Source organism: Capra hircus, chromosome 18 (assembly GCF_001704415.2).
Source record: "Capra hircus breed San Clemente chromosome 18, ASM170441v1, whole genome shotgun sequence".
Classification (NCBI taxonomy): Eukaryota; Metazoa; Chordata; class Mammalia; order Artiodactyla; family Bovidae; genus Capra; species Capra hircus.
Window position 1 is genome coordinate 22,223,887 of NC_030825.1, and position 19,079 is coordinate 22,242,965.

A 19,079-nucleotide genomic window follows, 5' to 3' on the forward strand; every position below is an offset into this window, starting at 1 on the left:
GTTGAACTTTAAACCAGCTTTTTCACTCTCCTCTTTCACTTTCATCAAGAGACTTTTTAGTTCCTCTTCCCTTTCTGTCATAAGGGTGGTGTCATCGGCATATCTGAGGTTATTGATATTTCTCCCGGCAATCTTGATTCCAGCTTGTGTTTCTTCCAGTCCAGCGTTTCTCATTCTGTACTCTGCATAGAAGTTAAATAAGCAGGGTGACAATATACAGCCTTGACGTACTCCTTTTCCTATTTGGAACCAGTCTGTTGTTCCATGTCCAGTTCTAACTGTTGCTTCCTGACCTGCAGATAGGTTTCTCAAGAGGCAGGTCAGGTGGTCTGGTATTCCCATCTCTTTCAGAATTTTCCACAGTTTAAGACGTTTACTCCTTGGAAGAAAAGTTATGACCAACCTAGATAGCATATTCAAAAGCAGAGACATTACTTTGCCGACTAAGGTCCATCTAGTCAAGGCTATGGTTTTTCCTGTGGTCATGTATAGATGTGATAGTTGGACTATGAAGAAGGCTGAGCGCCAAAGAATTGATGTTTTTGAACTGTGGTGTTGGAGAAGACTCTTGAGAGTCCCTTGGACTGCAAGGAGATCCAATCAGTCCATTCTGAAGGAGATCAACCCTGGGATTTCTTTGGAAGGAATGATGCTAAAGCTGAAACTCCAGTACTTTGGCCACCTCATGAGAAGAGTTGACTCGTTGGAAAAAACTCTGATGCTGGGAGGGATTGGGGGCAGGAGGAGAAGGGGATGACCAAGGATGAGATGGCTGGATGGCATCACGGACTCAATGGACGTGAGTCTGGGTGAACTCCGGGAGTTGGTGATGAACAGGGAGGCCTGGCGTGCTGCGATTCATGGGGTCGCAAAGAGTTGGACACGACTGAGCGACTGAACTGAACTGAACTGAACTGAGCTGATTGTGATCCACACAGTCAAAGGCTTTGGCATAGTCAATAAAGCAGAAATAGATGTTTTTCTGGAACTCTCTCGCTTTTTCCATGATCCAGCGGATGTTGGCAATTTGATCTCTGGTTCCTCTACCTTTTCTAAAACCAGCTTGAACATCTGGAAGTTCGTGGTTCACGTATTGCTGAAGCCTGGCTTGGAGAATTTTGAACATTAGTTTACTAGCATGTGAGATGAGTGCAATTTGTAGTGCCTCCAATTTTGTTTTTCTTCCCCAAGATTGCTTTGGCTATTTAGAGTCTTTTGTAGTTCCATACAGATTTTAGATTGTTCACTGTATTTCTGTGAAAATTGCCACTGGAATTTTGATAGAGACTGCCTTAAATTTGTAGATTGCTTTGGGTAGTAAGGACATTTAATAGTAAGGACATTTTAATATTAATCCTTCCAACGAAGAGTGAGGATATCTTTCCATTTATTTGTCTTCTTTAATTTCTTTCATCAACGTCTTACAGTTTTTAGTTTATAGGTCTTTCACTAACTTGTTAAATTTATTCCTAAGTATTTTTCTGATCAACTGTAAGACTGTTTTCTTAATTTCTCTTTCCTAATAGTTTCTTTTTATTATATAGATATGCAACTGATTTTTTTGTATATTGCTTTTGTATTCTGAAAATATACTGAATTTGTTTTTAAGTTCTAACAGTATTTTGGTGAAGACTTAATATCGTGTCATCTGCAAGTAGTGACAGTTTTACTTCTTTCTGAGTTGGATGCTTTTTATTTCTTTTTATCACCTAATTACTCTGTCTATGACTTCCAATATTGTGTTGAATAAAGGTAGTGAGAGTGAGCATCCTTGTCTTGTTCCTGATCTTAGAATAAAAGCTTCCAGCTTTTTACCATTGAGAATATTATTTATGGACTTGTCATATATGATCTTTATTACATTAAGGTATATTCCCTCTGTACCTAGTTTGTTGACAGTTTTTATCATGAAATGGATATTGAATTTTTATTAGGTGTTTTTACTCTATCTATTGAGATGATAGTATGATTTTTATTTTTCATTTTGTTAATGTGTTGTATCACACTGATTGGTTTGCATATATTAAACCATCTTTGCATCCCTAGAATAAATATCATTTGATTGTGGTGTATAATCTTTTTATGTATTGCTGAACTTGATTTGCTAATATTTTGTTAAGGATTTATACATCTATTCTTACCAGGTATATCGGCCTGTAAGTTTCTTTTTTTGTAATATCCTTGTCTGGTTTTCGTATCAGGGTAATGCTGGACTTATAAAATGAGTTTGGAAGTGTTCCCTCCTCTTCTATTTTTTGGTAGAGTTTGAGAAGGATTGATACCAATTTTTTAATGATTGGTAAAATTCACCAGTGAAGCCATTTGGTTCTTGACTTTTGTTTTTTGGGATATTTCTGATTACTAGTAATTAGTCTGTTCAGATTTCCTATTTCTTCATGATTTGGTCTTATGTAGTTGTTACGATCCTAGGAATTAATTCATTTCTTCTAGGTTGTCCAGTTTGTTGGCAATAAATTCCTCTCTCTCTCTCTTTTCTGGTGAGTCTGAAAAGTGAAAAATGAAAGTGTTAGTTGCTCAGTCATGTCTGACTCTTTGCGATCCCATGGACTGTAACCCAGCTGGCTACTCTGTCCATGGACAAGAATACTCTCTCCAGGCAAGAATGCTGCAGTGGGTAGCCATTCCCTTCTCCAGGGCATCTCCCCAACCCAGGGATCAAATCCGGGCCTCCTGCATTCGGATTCTTTACCATCTGAGTCACCTTATCTGTAAAGTTTGTTTCCAGTTTTATCAAGATATAAGTGACAGGTAACATTGTTTTTGTTTAAAGTATGAACATAATTGTTGATAAATGTATACACTGCAAAATGATTCCACAGTAAGTTTAGTTAATTATATCACCTCACATAGTTACAGTTTCTTTTCTTATGATAAGAACTTTCAAGATCTGCTCACTTAACAACTTTCATATATATAATACTGTGTTGTTAACTATAGTCAGCATGCTGTACATTACATCCTCAGGACTTTTATTTTATAGCTGGAAGTTTGTACCTTTTGACCACCTTCACCAGTTTCCCCAAACCCTCCCCCTCCCCACCTCTAGCAACCACTAATTTGTTCCCTAAACAAACCACTCATTTGTTCATATGAGTTCTGGGTGATTCTTTTTTTTTTTATAGATTCTACTTATAACTGAAATCATACAGTAAGTGTTTTTCTATGTCTGATTTATTTCACTCTGCATAATGTTGTCAAATTCCATGTTGTTGCAAATGGCAGAATTTCTTTCTTTTTATGGCTGAATAATATTCTGACACATTAAAAAATTATTCATCTGTTGATGGACACTTAACTATTGTAAATAATGCTGCAATGAATGTGGGGTGCAAGTATCTCTTCAAGACAGTGTTAGTTTCCTTTGGATATATACCCAGAAGTGGAATTGCTAGATTGCATGGTAGTCCTATTTTTAATTTTTTGAGGAAACACCACACTGTTTTGCACAGTGGCTGCACCAGTTTACGTTCCCAGCAACAGTACACAAAGGTTGCCTTTTCTCTACATCCTCACTGACACTTGTTATCTCTTGTTTTTTGGATGACATTCATTTTAACAGGAATAAAGTGATATCTCATTGTAGTTTTGATTTGCATGGTGGACATTTCTGTGGTTTTTCACTCCACTGGGCAACAGGAGAATTTTTCTCTACAACCTCTGTCAGGAATCTTAGTGGCTCTCTACAGAAGATGGGAAGTGGGTTGGTTGGACCTACATGTATGCACACTGCTCCTTCTGACCATCTTTCTTTATTGACATCAGATGGTAACACTGTGGTACTATGAAAAATGGTAGAGATGGTGAGGAATCAGCCTCAAACTTCCCTGCTCACCGGAGCTAATTCCAGAGGCTCTGGGCCAGCTTTCTGTGGCATGAGCAGTTAAGAGAAGCTAGGATTCTGTTCTGTGATTCAGGATCAACGAACAGCCTTTGGGACAATACCTGTGACACCACAGCAGGAGACAATCATTGCCAAGGTCTGTTTCCAGCCAGGAGCAGAACTTGCGTTAGTTCAGCCTCTTCCTGACCAGGAGATCTTACATAAGTTCCCTGATCTTGTTGACTGGTCTTGCATAAGCTCATCAGTTGAAAAGTGGAGATTAATAATATCTATGTCCTAGGAATGTTGTTTGAATTAAAATATGAAATATTTTAATATTTCACTTGAAACATAACTAGTGTGACTGAGGAACTGAAGTTTACATTTTATTAGTTTTTAATTAAATACAAAACTGATATGATTAAATTATTAAAAACCATAAAGTATATTTAGAACAACTTCAACATGTTAATTTGCTTTTCAAAAGCTATCAATTTCATGCAATCTAAATACAAATAAAGGGTTTCCCAGGTGGCTCAGTGGTAAAGAATCTGTCAATTCATGAGATCTAAATACATCTAAAGTACTTCTGATGAAACTTTAGTGTCTGAATGGAGATGCGCTATAAATGTAAAATACACACTGGACTTTAAAGTCAATATAATAAAGATAATTGAAAATATCTCATAAACATTTTTATTTTGGTAACCTATTAAAATGATGATTTTTTGATATATTTCACTAAATAAAATTATTATTAAAATTGAGTTTTAGAAAATACTTTGAGATGAATGAAAATGAGAACACAACATGCTAAAACTTATGGGGTACATCTAAACTAGAAATGAAATTTGTAGCTGCAAACTCTTATATTGTTAAAAAGAAGATCTAATAATCTAATATTCCACCTTAAGAAACTAGAAAAGCAAGTTAAACTCAAAACAAGTAGAAAGAGGGAAATAAGAAAGATTAGAGAAGTAATTGAAACAGAAAACAGAGAAACAGTAGAGAAAATCAGTGAAAAGAAGTTGGTTCTTTGAAAAGGTGAATAAGTTGACAAATCCTTAGCTATCTTGAACTAGAGAGAAAGAGAGAAGACTCAATTACTAAAATGAATGGAATGAAAGAGGGGACATCACTACCAGCCTTACCAAAATTAAAAAAAGATTATAAGAGAATATTATGAAAATTTATATGCCAGTAGATTAGATAATCTAGATAAAATGGAGATTCCTTAAAAGGCACAAACATCGGAAAACTGGCTAAAAAAGGAACCGAAAATCTGAATAGACTTATAACAAGTAAAACAATATAAGTTTTACTTATAACAAGCACAACTAGTATAAAAACTACCCATAAAAAATCCTAGGCCCATATGGCTGTCAAATGTCTAAAGAGTTAACACCAATCCTTCACAAAATGTTCTAAAATTAGAAGAGAAAGAAACATTTTCTCACTCATTTTAGAAGACCAAACTTATCCTCATCCCCAAACCAGGCAGACTTCACTTCCTGTGATGAAACTACAGTACACTATCCCTTATGAATATAGATGTAAATATTCTCACTAAAATATTACTAAACAGAGTATAGCAACATATAAAAAGGATTATACACATCACAAACTGGGATTTGTTCCAATAAAGCAAAGTTGGTTTAACATAAGAAAATCAATCAATGTAATATGTCATATTAAAAGAATAAAGGATGATATCACCTGATCATTTTAGTAGCTGCAGAAAAAGCACTTGACAAAATTGAACACCTTTTCATGAGGAAAACACTAAGCAAATTAGATATAGAACTTCCTTAGCTTGATAAAGCCCACCTATGAAAAAACCCCAGGTAATAATAAACTTAATGGTAAAAGGTTGAATGCTTTCTTTTTAAGATCAGGAACTAGACAAGGATGTATATTCTTACCATTTCTGTTAAACATTGTACTTGTGGTTCTAACCAGGGCAATTAGGCAAGAAAATAAATAAAAGGTATCCAGATTGGAAAGGGAAAAGTAAAATTCTATTCACAGATGACTTGATTTTGTATATAGCAAATCCTAAGGAGGGTAGAGAAAAACTATTAGAATTAATAATAAGTTCAGCAATGTTGCAGGATCTAAGATGTAAAAATCAATTGTATTTCCATACATTAGCAATCAACATTCTATAAATAAAATTAAGAAAACTATTTCATTTACAGTAACATCAGAAAGAATAAAGTACTTAGAAATGAATTTAACCAAAGATGTATAAACTTTATATTCTGAAAACTATGAAACATTGTTGAAAGAAATTAACAGTGACACAAGTAAATGGAAAGACATCCCATGTTAATAGGTCAGAAAACTTAATGTTATTAAGATGACAGTACTCTCCAAAATGATCTATATGCAGTCTTGTCAGACTCACAGCTAGCTTCTTTGCAGAAATTAATAATCTAATCCTAAAATTCAGATGGAAATTCTTGGGACCCAGGAGAGCAAAAACAATATTGAAAAAGAGGAACCAAAAAAAGAAAAACAGAAGAAGAAGATAAAGTTGGAGGACTTGCATTTCCCGACTTCAAAATCTACTACTAAGCTACATAAATAAAAAATCTGTTATGATGTAAGGATGGGCAGACATATCAATGGGATACAACTGAGAGTCTAGAGTTAAACCATTTTATTTGTGGTCAATGGATTTTTGAGAACAGTGTCATGACAGTTCAGTGGGGAAAGAGTAGTCTTTGCAACAAATGATGCTGGGACACCATGCTTGATAACCACATAAAAGTTGAAGCCCCACCGCATTCTATAAATAAAAGTTAACTCAAATGGTCATAGACCTAAATGTCAGAGCTAAAACTATAAAATTGTTAGAAGATAGTATAGGAGTAAATTATATCTGACTCAAAAAGCACAAGATAGAAAAGTTGATAAATTTAGATTTCATCAAAATTTAAAAATCTTTATGCTTCAAAGGACACCATCATGAAAATGAAATGACAGCCCACAGAATGGGAGAAAATATTTTCAGATCGTTTATCTGATAAAGGACTTGTACCTAGGGTGTATAAAGAACACTTACAACTCAATGAGAAAGATAAATTTGAATAGACATTTGTCTAATGAGAATTGTAAAATGGCCAATAAGCATATGAAAAATTTTTAACATCATTAGTCAAGAGAGAAATGTAAATCAAAACTACAAAGAGATACTATTTCAGCCCCATTGGATTAACTAAAATAAAAAATAAAAATGGCAGACAAGTATTGGCTAGGATTTAGAGAAACTGGAACTCTCAGACATTGCTGGTGGGATTGTAAAGTTATGTATCCACTTTAGAAAACAATTTGGTAGTTTCTATAATGTTAAACATGGAGTTATCATATGACCAGCAATTTCACTTCTAGGTATAGTCTCAAGAATTGAAAACACAAGTCAACACAAAAACTTGTACACAAACGTCCTTAGCAGCATTATGCATAAATAGCCAAAAAGTAGAAACAACACCAATGTTTACTATCTGATGAACAGGTAAACAAAATGTGGTAGGTATATTGTCCTTATAATGATTATTATTCAGCCATGAAAAGGAATCAAGTATCGATTTATGGATGAACCCTAAAGATATTACGCTGAGTGAAAGAAGTCAGATGCGAAAGGTCACATATGTATTTATGATTCCATTTATACGAAATTTCCAGAGCAGGCAAATCTACAGAGGTAGAAAATACGTTATTGGTTGTCAGGAGTTTTAAGTAAGGAGAATGGAGAATGACTGCTGGTGAGTATGTTTTTTTTTCCTGAAGTGATGCAAATGTTCTAAAACTAGAGTGGTAAACTCTCTACTGAAAAACCACTGAATTGTATACTTTAAAATGGTAAATTTATGATCACATCTTTATTACTTATATTTCAATAATGCTTTTATGAAAATTAAGTTCACCTATTTCTTTTTACTTTTTTAATGTGGCTATTAGAATTTTTTGAATTATATATGTAGCTCACATTATATTTCTATTGGACAGTGTTATTCTACATCTCATAAAGAAGGCCTGGAGATTTTTAATCATCATTTTTCTGAACCTATCTGAGGAGTTTCACAACCCCATTGTAACATAAGTAGCAATAAAATCTTCTACTGGGAGAAATAGTACCTGATATATTTGCTTCACAAGCTGTAAAGTCTTTAATGCATTATCATTTGATCTTTACACCTTCCCAGGAGGAAGGCAGGAAGACGTTATTATTCTCATTTTACAGATGGAGACACTGAGATTTCTGGAATGGGAAAGTACTCATCTAGGGCTACAGACCCTGGTAATGGACCCCTGGACTGCAGGCCCTGACCTCAGGTCTCCAGGACCTTTGTTCTATAAGCCTCCCATCTGCCCTCAACCCCTCCCCACCTTCAAATTTGTCTGCCACAAGCAGCAAGAATTATTCCAGTCTTCCTCAGGGCCTCCAAGCTGATATGAAAGACACAAGAGAAGCATGTCAAGTCCATTACCTCCATTCCATGGGTCACAGCTGTCACCACAAAACAGCAGGATGACATTTGGCAGCTCTGATCTCCTTGACCAGACTACTGCAGATTTGGTCCCACACTTGAGATTCTGATTTAATTGGTCAGGACTGGGGCCTGGGTGTTAAGACTTTCGAGGGCTCCCCTGATGATGTTAATATGCAGCCAAGGTTTGGAACCACCACTCCAAACCAGTGGTCTCAAACAACCAGCTCATGGGCCAAATCTACATTCCAGATATGTTGCGTTTGACTCCCACATATAATAAATGTGTGTTTAAATTGGATTCAGTTGTCAACATTTAAAAGCATGGAGTTTTTACTTAAACTTGAATTCCTGGGATCCCTTAAGGACTGAGGAACTCTAGCAACTGGACCTGCATTTCTGTGTGGTGGCCAGTGGCTGGAGCTGAGCAGTGGCTGCCCTTTTATACATGGCAGGAGTCCTCTGGGTTCTCATAGTTCACAGCACTCTTTATTGTCTCACACTAGCCCGCATCATTTATTTTCACTATCTATCCATCCTTGCAGGGCTTTCCCTTGGAGGCTTGGAAACTGAGGCCTATTGACAAATAAGTGGGGGAGCTCAGACCTTCCTAGTTGTTGATTAAGCTAAGCAAACTTCTTTTTCTTTCCCAGCCTGAGAACATACTGTGTGTCAATCAGACAGGACACCAAATTAAGATCATTGACTTTGGGCTGGCCAGAAGGTAAGGGAGTTGTATTTTGGTACTTCAACAGAACTGCTTGGGGACTCTTGATAGCTCTCTTGGATATGGTTACCCACAACTCAGCCAGTTTTTGAATTTTGGAGACTAATATGAGAAAGCTCTCTTATAAGGTTGGTGGCCTTCACAAAAACTATGTAGACAGGCCTTGTTACTACCCTCCTTACTACCACAGGGGGCAGCTTTATGCTGCAGGCTCCATTTCTCCTTAAAAGGCTGTAGAGTTCTAGGTTCATCCACCTCACTAGAATTGACTCAAATTTGTTACTTTTTTGACTGAGTAATGTTCCCCTGGTGGCTCAGATGATAAAGCATCTGCCTACAATGTGGAAGACCAGGGTTCGATCCCTGGGTTGGGAAGATCCCCTGGAGAAGGAAATGGCAACCCACTCCAGTATTTTTGCTTGGAAAATTCCATGGACTGAGGAGCCTGGTAGGCTACAGTTCATGGGGTTGCAAACAGTCGGACACTACTGAGCAACTTCACTTCACTTCAATGTTCCGTTACTTAGCAACTGAACAGCAAAATATTCCATTGTGTATATGTACCACAACTTCCTTATCCGTTCATCTGTCAATGGACATCTAGGTCACTTCCATGTCCTGGCTAGTATAAATGGTGCTGCAGTGAACACTGGGGTACATGAATCTTTTTGAATTGTGGCTTTCTCAGGGTATATGCCCAGAAGTGGGATTGCTGGGTCATATGGTGGTTTTATTCCCAGTTTTTTTAAAGGAATTTCCGTAGTGTTCTCCATTGTGGCTGATCAATTTACATTCCCATCAGCAGTGCAAGAGGGTTCCCTTTCCTTCACATCCTCTCCAGCATGTATTGTTTTTCGATGATGGCCATTCTGACCAGTGTGAGAGCCTGTTCTACAAAGTGAAATAGATCAGAAAGAGAAAAATGAATATTGTATATTAACACAAATATATGGAATATAGAAAAATGGTAGTGATGATTTGCAGGGCAGTAATAGAGACACAGACATGAGGAAGAGACCTGTGGGCACAACAGGGAAAGGAGAAGGTGGGACGATTTAAGAATAGCGTGAAACACATATATCACCACATACAGAATAGATAGCTAGTAGGGAGTTGCTAAAGAACACAAGGAGCTCAACCCAGTACTCTGGGACAACCCAGAGGGCTAGGATGGTGTGGTGGGAGGGAGATTCAAGAGGCAGGGGACATATGTGTATACCTATGGCTGATTTACGTTGTTATATGGTAGAAACCAATACAACACTGTAAAGTAATCATCCTCCAATTAAAAATAAAATTTAAGAAAAGAATTAACTATACTTCAAACCACTTGTGTGAGCAGAGGGGAGTGGTAGTTAAAGGTCGCTGAATGGGGCTGCTGGGCAGCTCATTTCTATTCACTCCCCAGGTCTCCTGGGGCCAGGATGTGTGATATATTCATTAGCAACTCTGCCTTCCAGAAAATGGCGAGGTTAGACAGGAAAGTGTGTGACTGTGCAGGATGGTGCCATGGATAAGAGGTTCTGGGCACTCAGGACTAGGCTCACTCTTGGTAAAATGGTGATATAATACAGTGACTGTTGATAGGGGCAGCTATGAAGTTTAAATGAGATACTACATCAACAGTGCAGAACCATCCTATGAGGGTGGTTAGGTTCTCAAGTTTTAGTGCATATAGTGAACATTATATATAACTAAAAAAAAAAAAAAAAAGGAAAAAAACTTTAAGCCCCTTAGAATGCAAGCCTAGTAAAGTATAGATAGCGTTACTGTTGGATCCTGCCCTGTGTCGTGTGTGATAAACACCAGGCCTCTGCAGGGCTCTTGTCCGTGGCGTGCATACCCAGTGGGGTGGCTGTAGCAGAGCCTTGGCATTGGCAAGGACACCCACAGTCTACAGTGCTTCCCTGGTGGCTCAGATGGTGAAACGTCTGCCTGCACAACAAAATTTTATAAAGCAATTATCCTTCAATTTAAAAATAAGTAAAAGAGAAAAGTTCAAACCCCCTGCCCCCCCGCCACACCCAAAAAAGTATCTGCCTGCAATGCAGGAAACCTGGGTTCAATCCCTGGGTCAGGAAGATCCCTTGGAGAAAAGAATGGCAATCCACTCCAGTATTCTTGCCTGGAGAATCCCATGGACAGAGGAGCATGGTGGGCTACAGTCCATTGGGGTTGCAAAGAGTCAGACATGACTGAGCGACTAACAGTTAACATTTTCCACAGTCTATAAAGATGGAAATAAATGTATGCTCATCCTCCATGTTTCCTCCAGAATTCTGTTTCCACCAGGAAATGACATGTCTCTGAGAATCACATACTTTCTAGATAAGTCTTCACACCACAGCTGAACAATCAAATCTTGAAATTTTCTCTAATGATCATTTTCCACAAAGAAGTTGTTTTGTCACTTTATGAGCCTTGCAGCATCTTCCACTCTCTCCACAAGGGGAGAAAGGACTCTCATCTCCACGGAGGCAGAGCTGCTTGCCTGAGTTCAGCCTCTGGTGTCCAGCACCTGCCTCCAGTGGTGGTCTTCCTCGGCCGCTGCTCCACTGGTTGAAGTGGCCAATGTTATCTCTTTGTAGGTGTGAAAGGTGCATTTTCAGTGCTCCACATGATGGATGGGAGGCCAAGTGTGGGGTTGTAGAGTAACAGCAGAGGGAAGTTCTTATCATCCCCATCCTCATTACACAGTGTATTGTATTTCATTAACAATACCAAGCCCCCCAACCCAAAAGCTTAAAAATCACACTTAACCCATAATGTAAGAAAAAGAATCGCTTAGTATTTCTCCGAGTAATGTTGTATAACATTGGGATGCATCCTATACAGGTGCATATCTTATGCAGCAGGGCTTGCTTCTCAACCTAGTTTTCATGTCTCTGCCTGCTCCACAAAGAGCCTTTTTAACCATTTCTTTCCTAATCCCCAGGTTCCATCTTCATGATGCCACAGGTGTACTGTGTATCTGTTTATGTACTGTGGCCCTTTGGGGAGCCACAGGCCATTGTAATAGCTAAGACTATCTTTGCCCCACCCCCACCAGAACTGGTTTTCCCTGGTGGCTCAGACGGCATAGTCTGCTTGCAATGCGGGAGACCCAGGTTCAGTCCTTGGGTCGGGACAGTTCCCTGGAGAAGGGCATGGCAACCCACTCTTGCCTGGAGAAATGACAAGGGACCCTGACAGGCTGTATTCCATGGGATCGCACAGAGTCAGACACAACTAAGCGACTAACAATTTCAGTTTGACTTTTCCGTAAGAACCACTGTTCCCTCACTGCAGGGCAGTATGTTCTTCAGAGACTGCCACGCTAGTGTGTATGCAGGACCCTCCCAAATGTCAGATGACCAATTGCCAAATGAGGATTTACAGTGACACACTGTGAATTCAGAGCAAGAAGTAACCACCTGAGGTCCCTGGAGTCTGAGAAGGGTTTTCTGAGCAGCCAGAAGAAAGGAATGGATGAAGTTTTGTTACCTGCAGGCGATAGTGCTGGTAAACGTTTAACAACCCGCTGCAGCTGGAGCGGGAGAGGGGATGGGATTGATCTGTAACCTTTGCTGACTTTGGCTGATTTCAAGCTACCAATATGACACCACTGAGTACAGAGCTGAGAGGAGATGTGCACAGCTGGCTTTCACACACCTGTGACAACTGGCTCCAGCATGACTCTACGTGGAGGCGAGGCAAGAGGGCTAGTGTGACTCGGGGGCTGAGAATAGGATGTGCTCTGTGTGTGAGCAGGCTGACCTGGGGAAGGCAGGAGCTGCAGGTGGGCCAGTGGATGCTGAGGGCACTTGCGGAGCACTGGAGAAGTGTAGGTGTCAGAAAACATGGTGCTCCGGAGATGGCCCTTGGTGGAGCTGGGCCCACAGGTTCATGGGTTCTGGCTGTGAGATGAAAGGAAACATCAAAAACATCCTCAGTAGTCTGGCAAATTGGTCACTCAGCCAAAAGATTGTTTGGCAAATTGGCCTGCTTACTGGGCAGTGTGATTTTAAGAGGAGGGACCTCTGGGAGGGACTATGTGTGTTGAGAGAGTATGCCTTATGCTCCAGAAGTTTAAATGTTTATAAAGAGGGAGGAAATGACAAAGTTTCCCCCTAACAAGAACTGTAGAAAGTACAGTTGTATTTCTGGGTGGAGCTATGAGAAGGCTCCGAGGTTGTGAGTGGAGGTATGGCCCTCAGTAGGGAGGGGCCATACAAATCTTCAGAGGCTCTGACATCCAAGAGGGACCAGTTTTACAGCAGGCTGGGTGCTAAGAGTCATCAATGGGTCTAAGTAAGGACATATCAAAGGGTCGAAAATGGAGACAAATGGGAAATAGCTTGTTTAAGCTGGGTCTCCAGAATTTTAGGTGCAGAGATGTGCCTCCTGACTCCCAGTCTAGGGCTCAGATTGGGATCTAAGCACATTTAATCAGATCCTTTGGCAAGGCAAGGAGGTGCTTGTCCCAAACCTTATGGACTGTGACTGCATATGTGACCTTATGATTACAGAGGGCCTTCTCTGGGAATTTGGAAAGAGAATCTTAGATACTTTGACCCAACTTTGGGGTGGATGGATTGGTTAACTATTGCCACAGTACTGTTGTATAACGAGTCACACCCATGTACACTCCTTGCTGTATAACAAGTCACAGTAACTTAAAACAATTGTTTATTTCTCTCTGCACATTTTTGAGTCAGCTGGGGAATTAGTATGATGGACCCAACTTACACTAGCTCATGATAAGGAATCTTGTAAGCCAGTTGTTAAACATGACCATTATTTAAAATTAAATTGTATAAATGTACAATTAAAGAAATATTGAAACAAAGATATCACAATCTTACGTTATTTATTTTCATCTTTGGTTGTTCTGGGTCTTCGTGGCTGAATGCGGCCTTCGTCTAGTTGCAGAGAGTGGGAGCTACTGTCTAGCTGTGGTGCTCGGGCTTCTCATTGTGTTGGTTCTTTGGCTGCAGAGCACAAGCTCTAGGGTGCAGAAGCTTCAGGAACTGCAGCACATGGGCACAGCAGTTGCAGCTTGTGGGACATAGAGCATGGCCTGAGTAGTTGTGGCATATAGGCTTAGTTGCTGTGTGACATGTGGGATCTTCCCAGACCAGGGATCAAACCTCTGTCCCCTGCATGGGTAGGCAGATTCTTATCCACTGTACCACCAGGGAAGTCCAAGATATTACATATTGTAAAACTTAATAATTCCTAATTATTTTACTACATTTCACTATTATTTATGCTCATGAGGTTATTTATGCCTATTGTTATTGTGGAAAGACTATAAAATAGTGTGCTATGGCCTATCTCTTCTCAACTCTTTATTCAGTGACATCCTGATAGTACTTTAAAATCAGGCATGGTGAAATCAATATTTACACCATTGGCAGATGCTAAAAATCAGGATTTTTTTTAAAAAAATCAGATGGCTGGTTGTTAAACTTTTACCCACACACCACTGGTAGGGAGTTTCTGATCTAGGCTGAGTTGAACTGGGCTTGGATGCAGGTCAGTGAGGACAGGTCTTTTCCAGGTGTCTCTCATTCTCTTCCCACGGTGATGGCCAAGGAGCAGGAGGGCACATTCCTATAGCCTAGCTTGGACTTGGCCCACTATCACTTCCACCCACATACCACTAGCCAAAGCAACTCACATGGCCAAGCTCAGCGTCAATGGGATGGGGTAAAATATGCCATCTCTAGTGGAAGGAACTACAAAGTCACATGATACAAGATGTGGATGTGGGGCAGATGAAGCAGTAGAAATAAGAATGTATCCTAGGAAAGTGGTGTCCAGGGGCTGAGAGCCTGGACCTTCTGTCCTCAAGAGGAAGGCTGTTCCTCTCAGTTTGGCTGCTTGGCTCTGAGGCTCCAGGTAGGTGCCAGTGCAGGGGAGGAACAGGCTGCCGGAGGAAGGCTTTCACTTTCTTCCCCTCCCTGGCTTCCTGTCGCAACTCAGCCACCAAGGTGATCTCTGTTGCGCTTTCACTGGATGGGGGTGGGCTGTGTTGGCTCAAGGTTTGCATTTGCCTGGCTCTTGGCAAATTTGAAAGAGAGGAGACTGTATTTTGAAAACTCATATCCCTGTTGGGCCACATCAGCAGAATATTTATTTTATTCTTCTCTTTCAATTTCCCCATCTGTAAAATGGGGACAGTAGACTTACTTCATGGTGCTGTTATGGGGATAAAAGTTTATATAACTAAAACTTTTAGCATGGTATCTGCAAATAGAAAGTATTTGTTGATTTTTTAAAATAAATATTTAAGTTTTAGAGTTTTAGGTGCATATCAAAACTGGGGGAAGGAACAGGGATTTTCCATTTATCCCCTTTCCCACATATGCAAAGCCTCCCGCATCATCAGCAATGATAAGCCTATTTTGACACATCATAATCACCCAAAGTCCATAGTTTAAATTAAGGTGCACTCTTGACATTGTACATTCTGTGGGTTTGGATTAGTGATGTACTCACGAAGAGTATTGGAGAAGGAAATGGCAACCCACTCCAGTATTCTTGCCTGGAGAATCCCATGGATGGGGTAGTGGTGAGGGGTGGTGACTGGCAGGCTACAGTCCATGGGGTCACAAGAGTCAGACACAACCTAGCAACTAAACCACCAACACCATGAAGAGTACATCATGTGAAATGACAGGATGGATGAATCACAAGCTGGAATCAAGATTGCCAGGAGAAATATCAACCTCAGATAGGCAGATGATACCACTCTAATGGCCAAAAGTGAAAAGGAACTAAAGAGCTTCTTGATGAGGGTGAAAGACTTGGAGAGTGAAAAAATCTGGCTTAAAACTCATCAAAAAACTAAGATCAAGGCATCTGGTCTCATCACTTCATGGCAAATAGACAGGGAAAAAGTGGAAACAATGACAGATTTTATTTTGGGCGGCTCCAAAATCATTGCAGATTGTGACTGCAGCCATTAAATTAACAGACACTTGCTCCTTGGAAGGAAAGCTATAACAAACCTTGACAGTGTATTTAAAAACAGAAACATCACTCTGCCAATAAACGTCCATATAGTCAAAGCTACGGTTTTTCCAGTAGTCATGTATGGATGTGAGAGTTGGACCATAAAGAAGTCTGAGTGCCTAAGAATTGATGCTTTCAAATTGTGATGGTGGAGAAGACTCTTGAGTCCCTTGAACAGCAAGGAGATCAAACCAGTCAATTCTAAAGGAAATCAACCCTGAATATTCATCGCAAGGACAGATGCTGAAGCTGAAGCTACAGTACTTTGGCCACGTGATGGCAAAAGCTGACTCATTAGAAAAGACCCTGATGCTGGGGAAGATTGAAGGCAGGAGGAGAAGGGGGCAACAGAGGATGAGATGGTTGGGTGGCATCATCAACATAATTGACATGAGTCTGAACAAACCCTGGGAGATAGTGAAGGATAGAGAAGCCTGGGGTGCTGCAGTCTATGGGGTCACAGAGACTGACACAACTTGGCAACTGAACAACAACAACAAATGGGTTTGGACAAATAGTGTATGATGGCATATACTCATCAACAGAGTATCTTCACTGCCCTTAAAATCCTCTGTGCTTCACCTGTTTATCGTTCCTCCTCCCTAACTCTGCAATCGTGATCTTTTTATTGTCTCCATAGTTTTGCCCTTACCAGAATGTCATATATTTGGAATCATACAGTATGTAACCTTTTCGGACTGGCTTCTTTCATTTGGCAATATGTTTTTAAGGTTCTTCCATGTCTTTTCAGGGCTTCCCAGGTGGCTTTAGTGGTAAAGAACTCCCCTGCCAATGCAGGAGACGTGGGTTCAGTCTCTGGGTTGGGAAGATCCCTGTAGAAGGGCATGGCAATCCACTCCAGTATTCTTGCCTGGAGAATTCCATAGACAGAGGAGCCTGCTGGGCTACATTCCATAGGGTCGCAAAGAGTCAGACACGACTAAAGCGACCTAGCACGCTTACATGTCTTTTCATGGCTTGATGGGTTTTTGTTTCTCTTCTATTTTTTTTTCTGTGTTGAATACTATTCCATTGTCTGGATGTACCACACTTTATATTATCCACTCACCAACTGAAGGACACTTTTGTTGCTGCCCGTCAAATTTTACCTAGGGATTTTTTTATCTTTCAAGAATGATTCTAAAAATCAACTTTTGCCATTCAGCAAAAATCAAATTTCTCCATGCAGCAATCAGTTATCTTCCTAGTCTCCCTTAAACTTCATGTCCAGAGTACTTTTTCTAATCTTTTTCTGTAATTTTATAAAACACATGTAACATAAAATTTACAATGTTAGCAATTACTAAGAATAGTTACAGTTGTTGTTCACTCAGATGTATCTGAGTCTTTGTGGCCCCATGGACTACAGCACCCCAGGCTTCCCTCACTCTCTCCCAGAGTTTGCTCAAACTCATGTCAATTATGTCAATGATGAAATCCAACCATCTCATCCACTCTTGCCCCCTTCTCCTCCTGCCCTCAATCTTTACCAGCATCAGGACCTTTTCTAGTGAGTTAGCTCTTTGCATCAGGTGGCCAAAGTATTGGAGTTTCAGTTTCAGCATCAGTCCTTGTGATGAATATTCAGGGTTGATTTCCTTTAGAACTGACTGGTTTGATCTCCTTGTTGTCCAAGGGACTCTCAAGAGTCACCTCCAACACTACAGTTCAAAAACATCAGTTCTTTGGTGTTCAGCCTTCTTTACGGTTCAGCTCTCACATCCATACATGACTACTGGAAAAACCATAGCTTGGCTATACAGAACTTTGTCAACAAAGTGATGTCTTCTGCTTCTTAATATGCTGTCTAGGTTTGTCATAGCTTTTCTTCCAAGGAGCAAGCATCTTTAACTATGTTCATATTGTTGTGCAACTGATTTCCAGAGCTCTTTTTACCTTGCAAAACTGAGACTCTGTGCCCATTAAACAAATACCCCTCATTTTCCTCCTGCCTCCAGCACCTGGAAACCGTCATCCTACTTTCTGTCTCTGAATTGACTATTCTGGGAACCTCATATAAGTGGAATCATACCGTATTTGTCTTTTTGTGACTGGCTTATTTCACTTACTGTAATGTCTTTGAGGTTCATCCAAATTAAAGCATGTGTTAGAATTTTCTTTCCTTTTAAGGCTGAATGATATTCTATTGTATGTATATACCAAATTTTGTTTATCCGTTAATGTGTTGATGGACACTTGGGTTGCTTTCACCTTTTGGCTAGTTTTGAATACTGCTGCCACGAATGTGGGTGTAGAAATATGACTTCAAGACGCTGCTTTTAATTTTTTTGGATATATACCCAGAAGCAGGATTCCTGGATCATATGGTAGTTCTTAAAACAGATTTTGACGAACTGCCACGCTGTTTTCCATAGTAACTGCATCATTTTACATTTCCACTATTAAGGGTTCTAATTTCATCACATCCTAGTCAACACTTGGTATGTTCTGTTTTTTTCTGATGGGGTGGGTACTATTTCATTGTGGTTTTGATTTGTATTTCCCTGTGGTTTTGATTTGGTGATCAGTGATGCTGAGCATTTTGCCTCTTTCTATAATGCATACCATCTTCCCTTTAACCATGTTGCACAACAGAACACTGCTCCCCACACAGCTTCTACCCAGTTTTTGCTCACTCATGTGAGTGAGTGAATGGGTGAAAGTTACTCAGTCATGTCTGACTCTACGGCCCCATGGACTTGTAGTCCATGGAATTCTCCAGGCTAGAATCCTGGAGTGGGTATCCTTTCCCTTCTCCAGGGGATCTTCCCAACCCAAGGATCAAACCCAGGTCTCCCACAATGCAGGTGGATTCTTTACCAGCTGAGCCACAGGGGAAGCCCTCGTTCATGTGACTGTAGGCCAATTAAGATATATTGATCTTCCTTCCATTTCAGATTGTAAATACCTGGAGGAGGAAGACTGTGGTTTTCTTATTTTCCCCAGTGACTTAGGAAAGTCTGCATTTAGGGCCTGAGGGTGTGACAACTTCCCAGTGAACCACACATGGTGGGATGTG

The 19,079-nt window shown here is 39.9% G+C and overlaps 1 protein-coding gene across 4 annotated transcripts in view; it reads left to right on the top strand.

Annotated features, from left to right (window-relative positions):
• Nucleotides 1-19,079, top strand: part of MYLK3 (myosin light chain kinase 3) — a 61,343-nt gene that overhangs the window by 35,190 nt on the left and 7,074 nt on the right. For all 4 annotated transcript variants that reach the window (XR_001919444.1, XM_018061978.1, XM_018061979.1 and 1 more), the window contains exon 9: nucleotides 8,988-9,058. Coding sequence is in view for 3 of the 4 variants with exons in the window: in XM_018061978.1 (XP_017917467.1) it covers nucleotides 8,988-9,058 (71 nt within the window). In the remaining variant the exon portion in view is untranslated. The remainder of the gene's footprint in view (nucleotides 1-8,987; nucleotides 9,059-19,079) is intronic.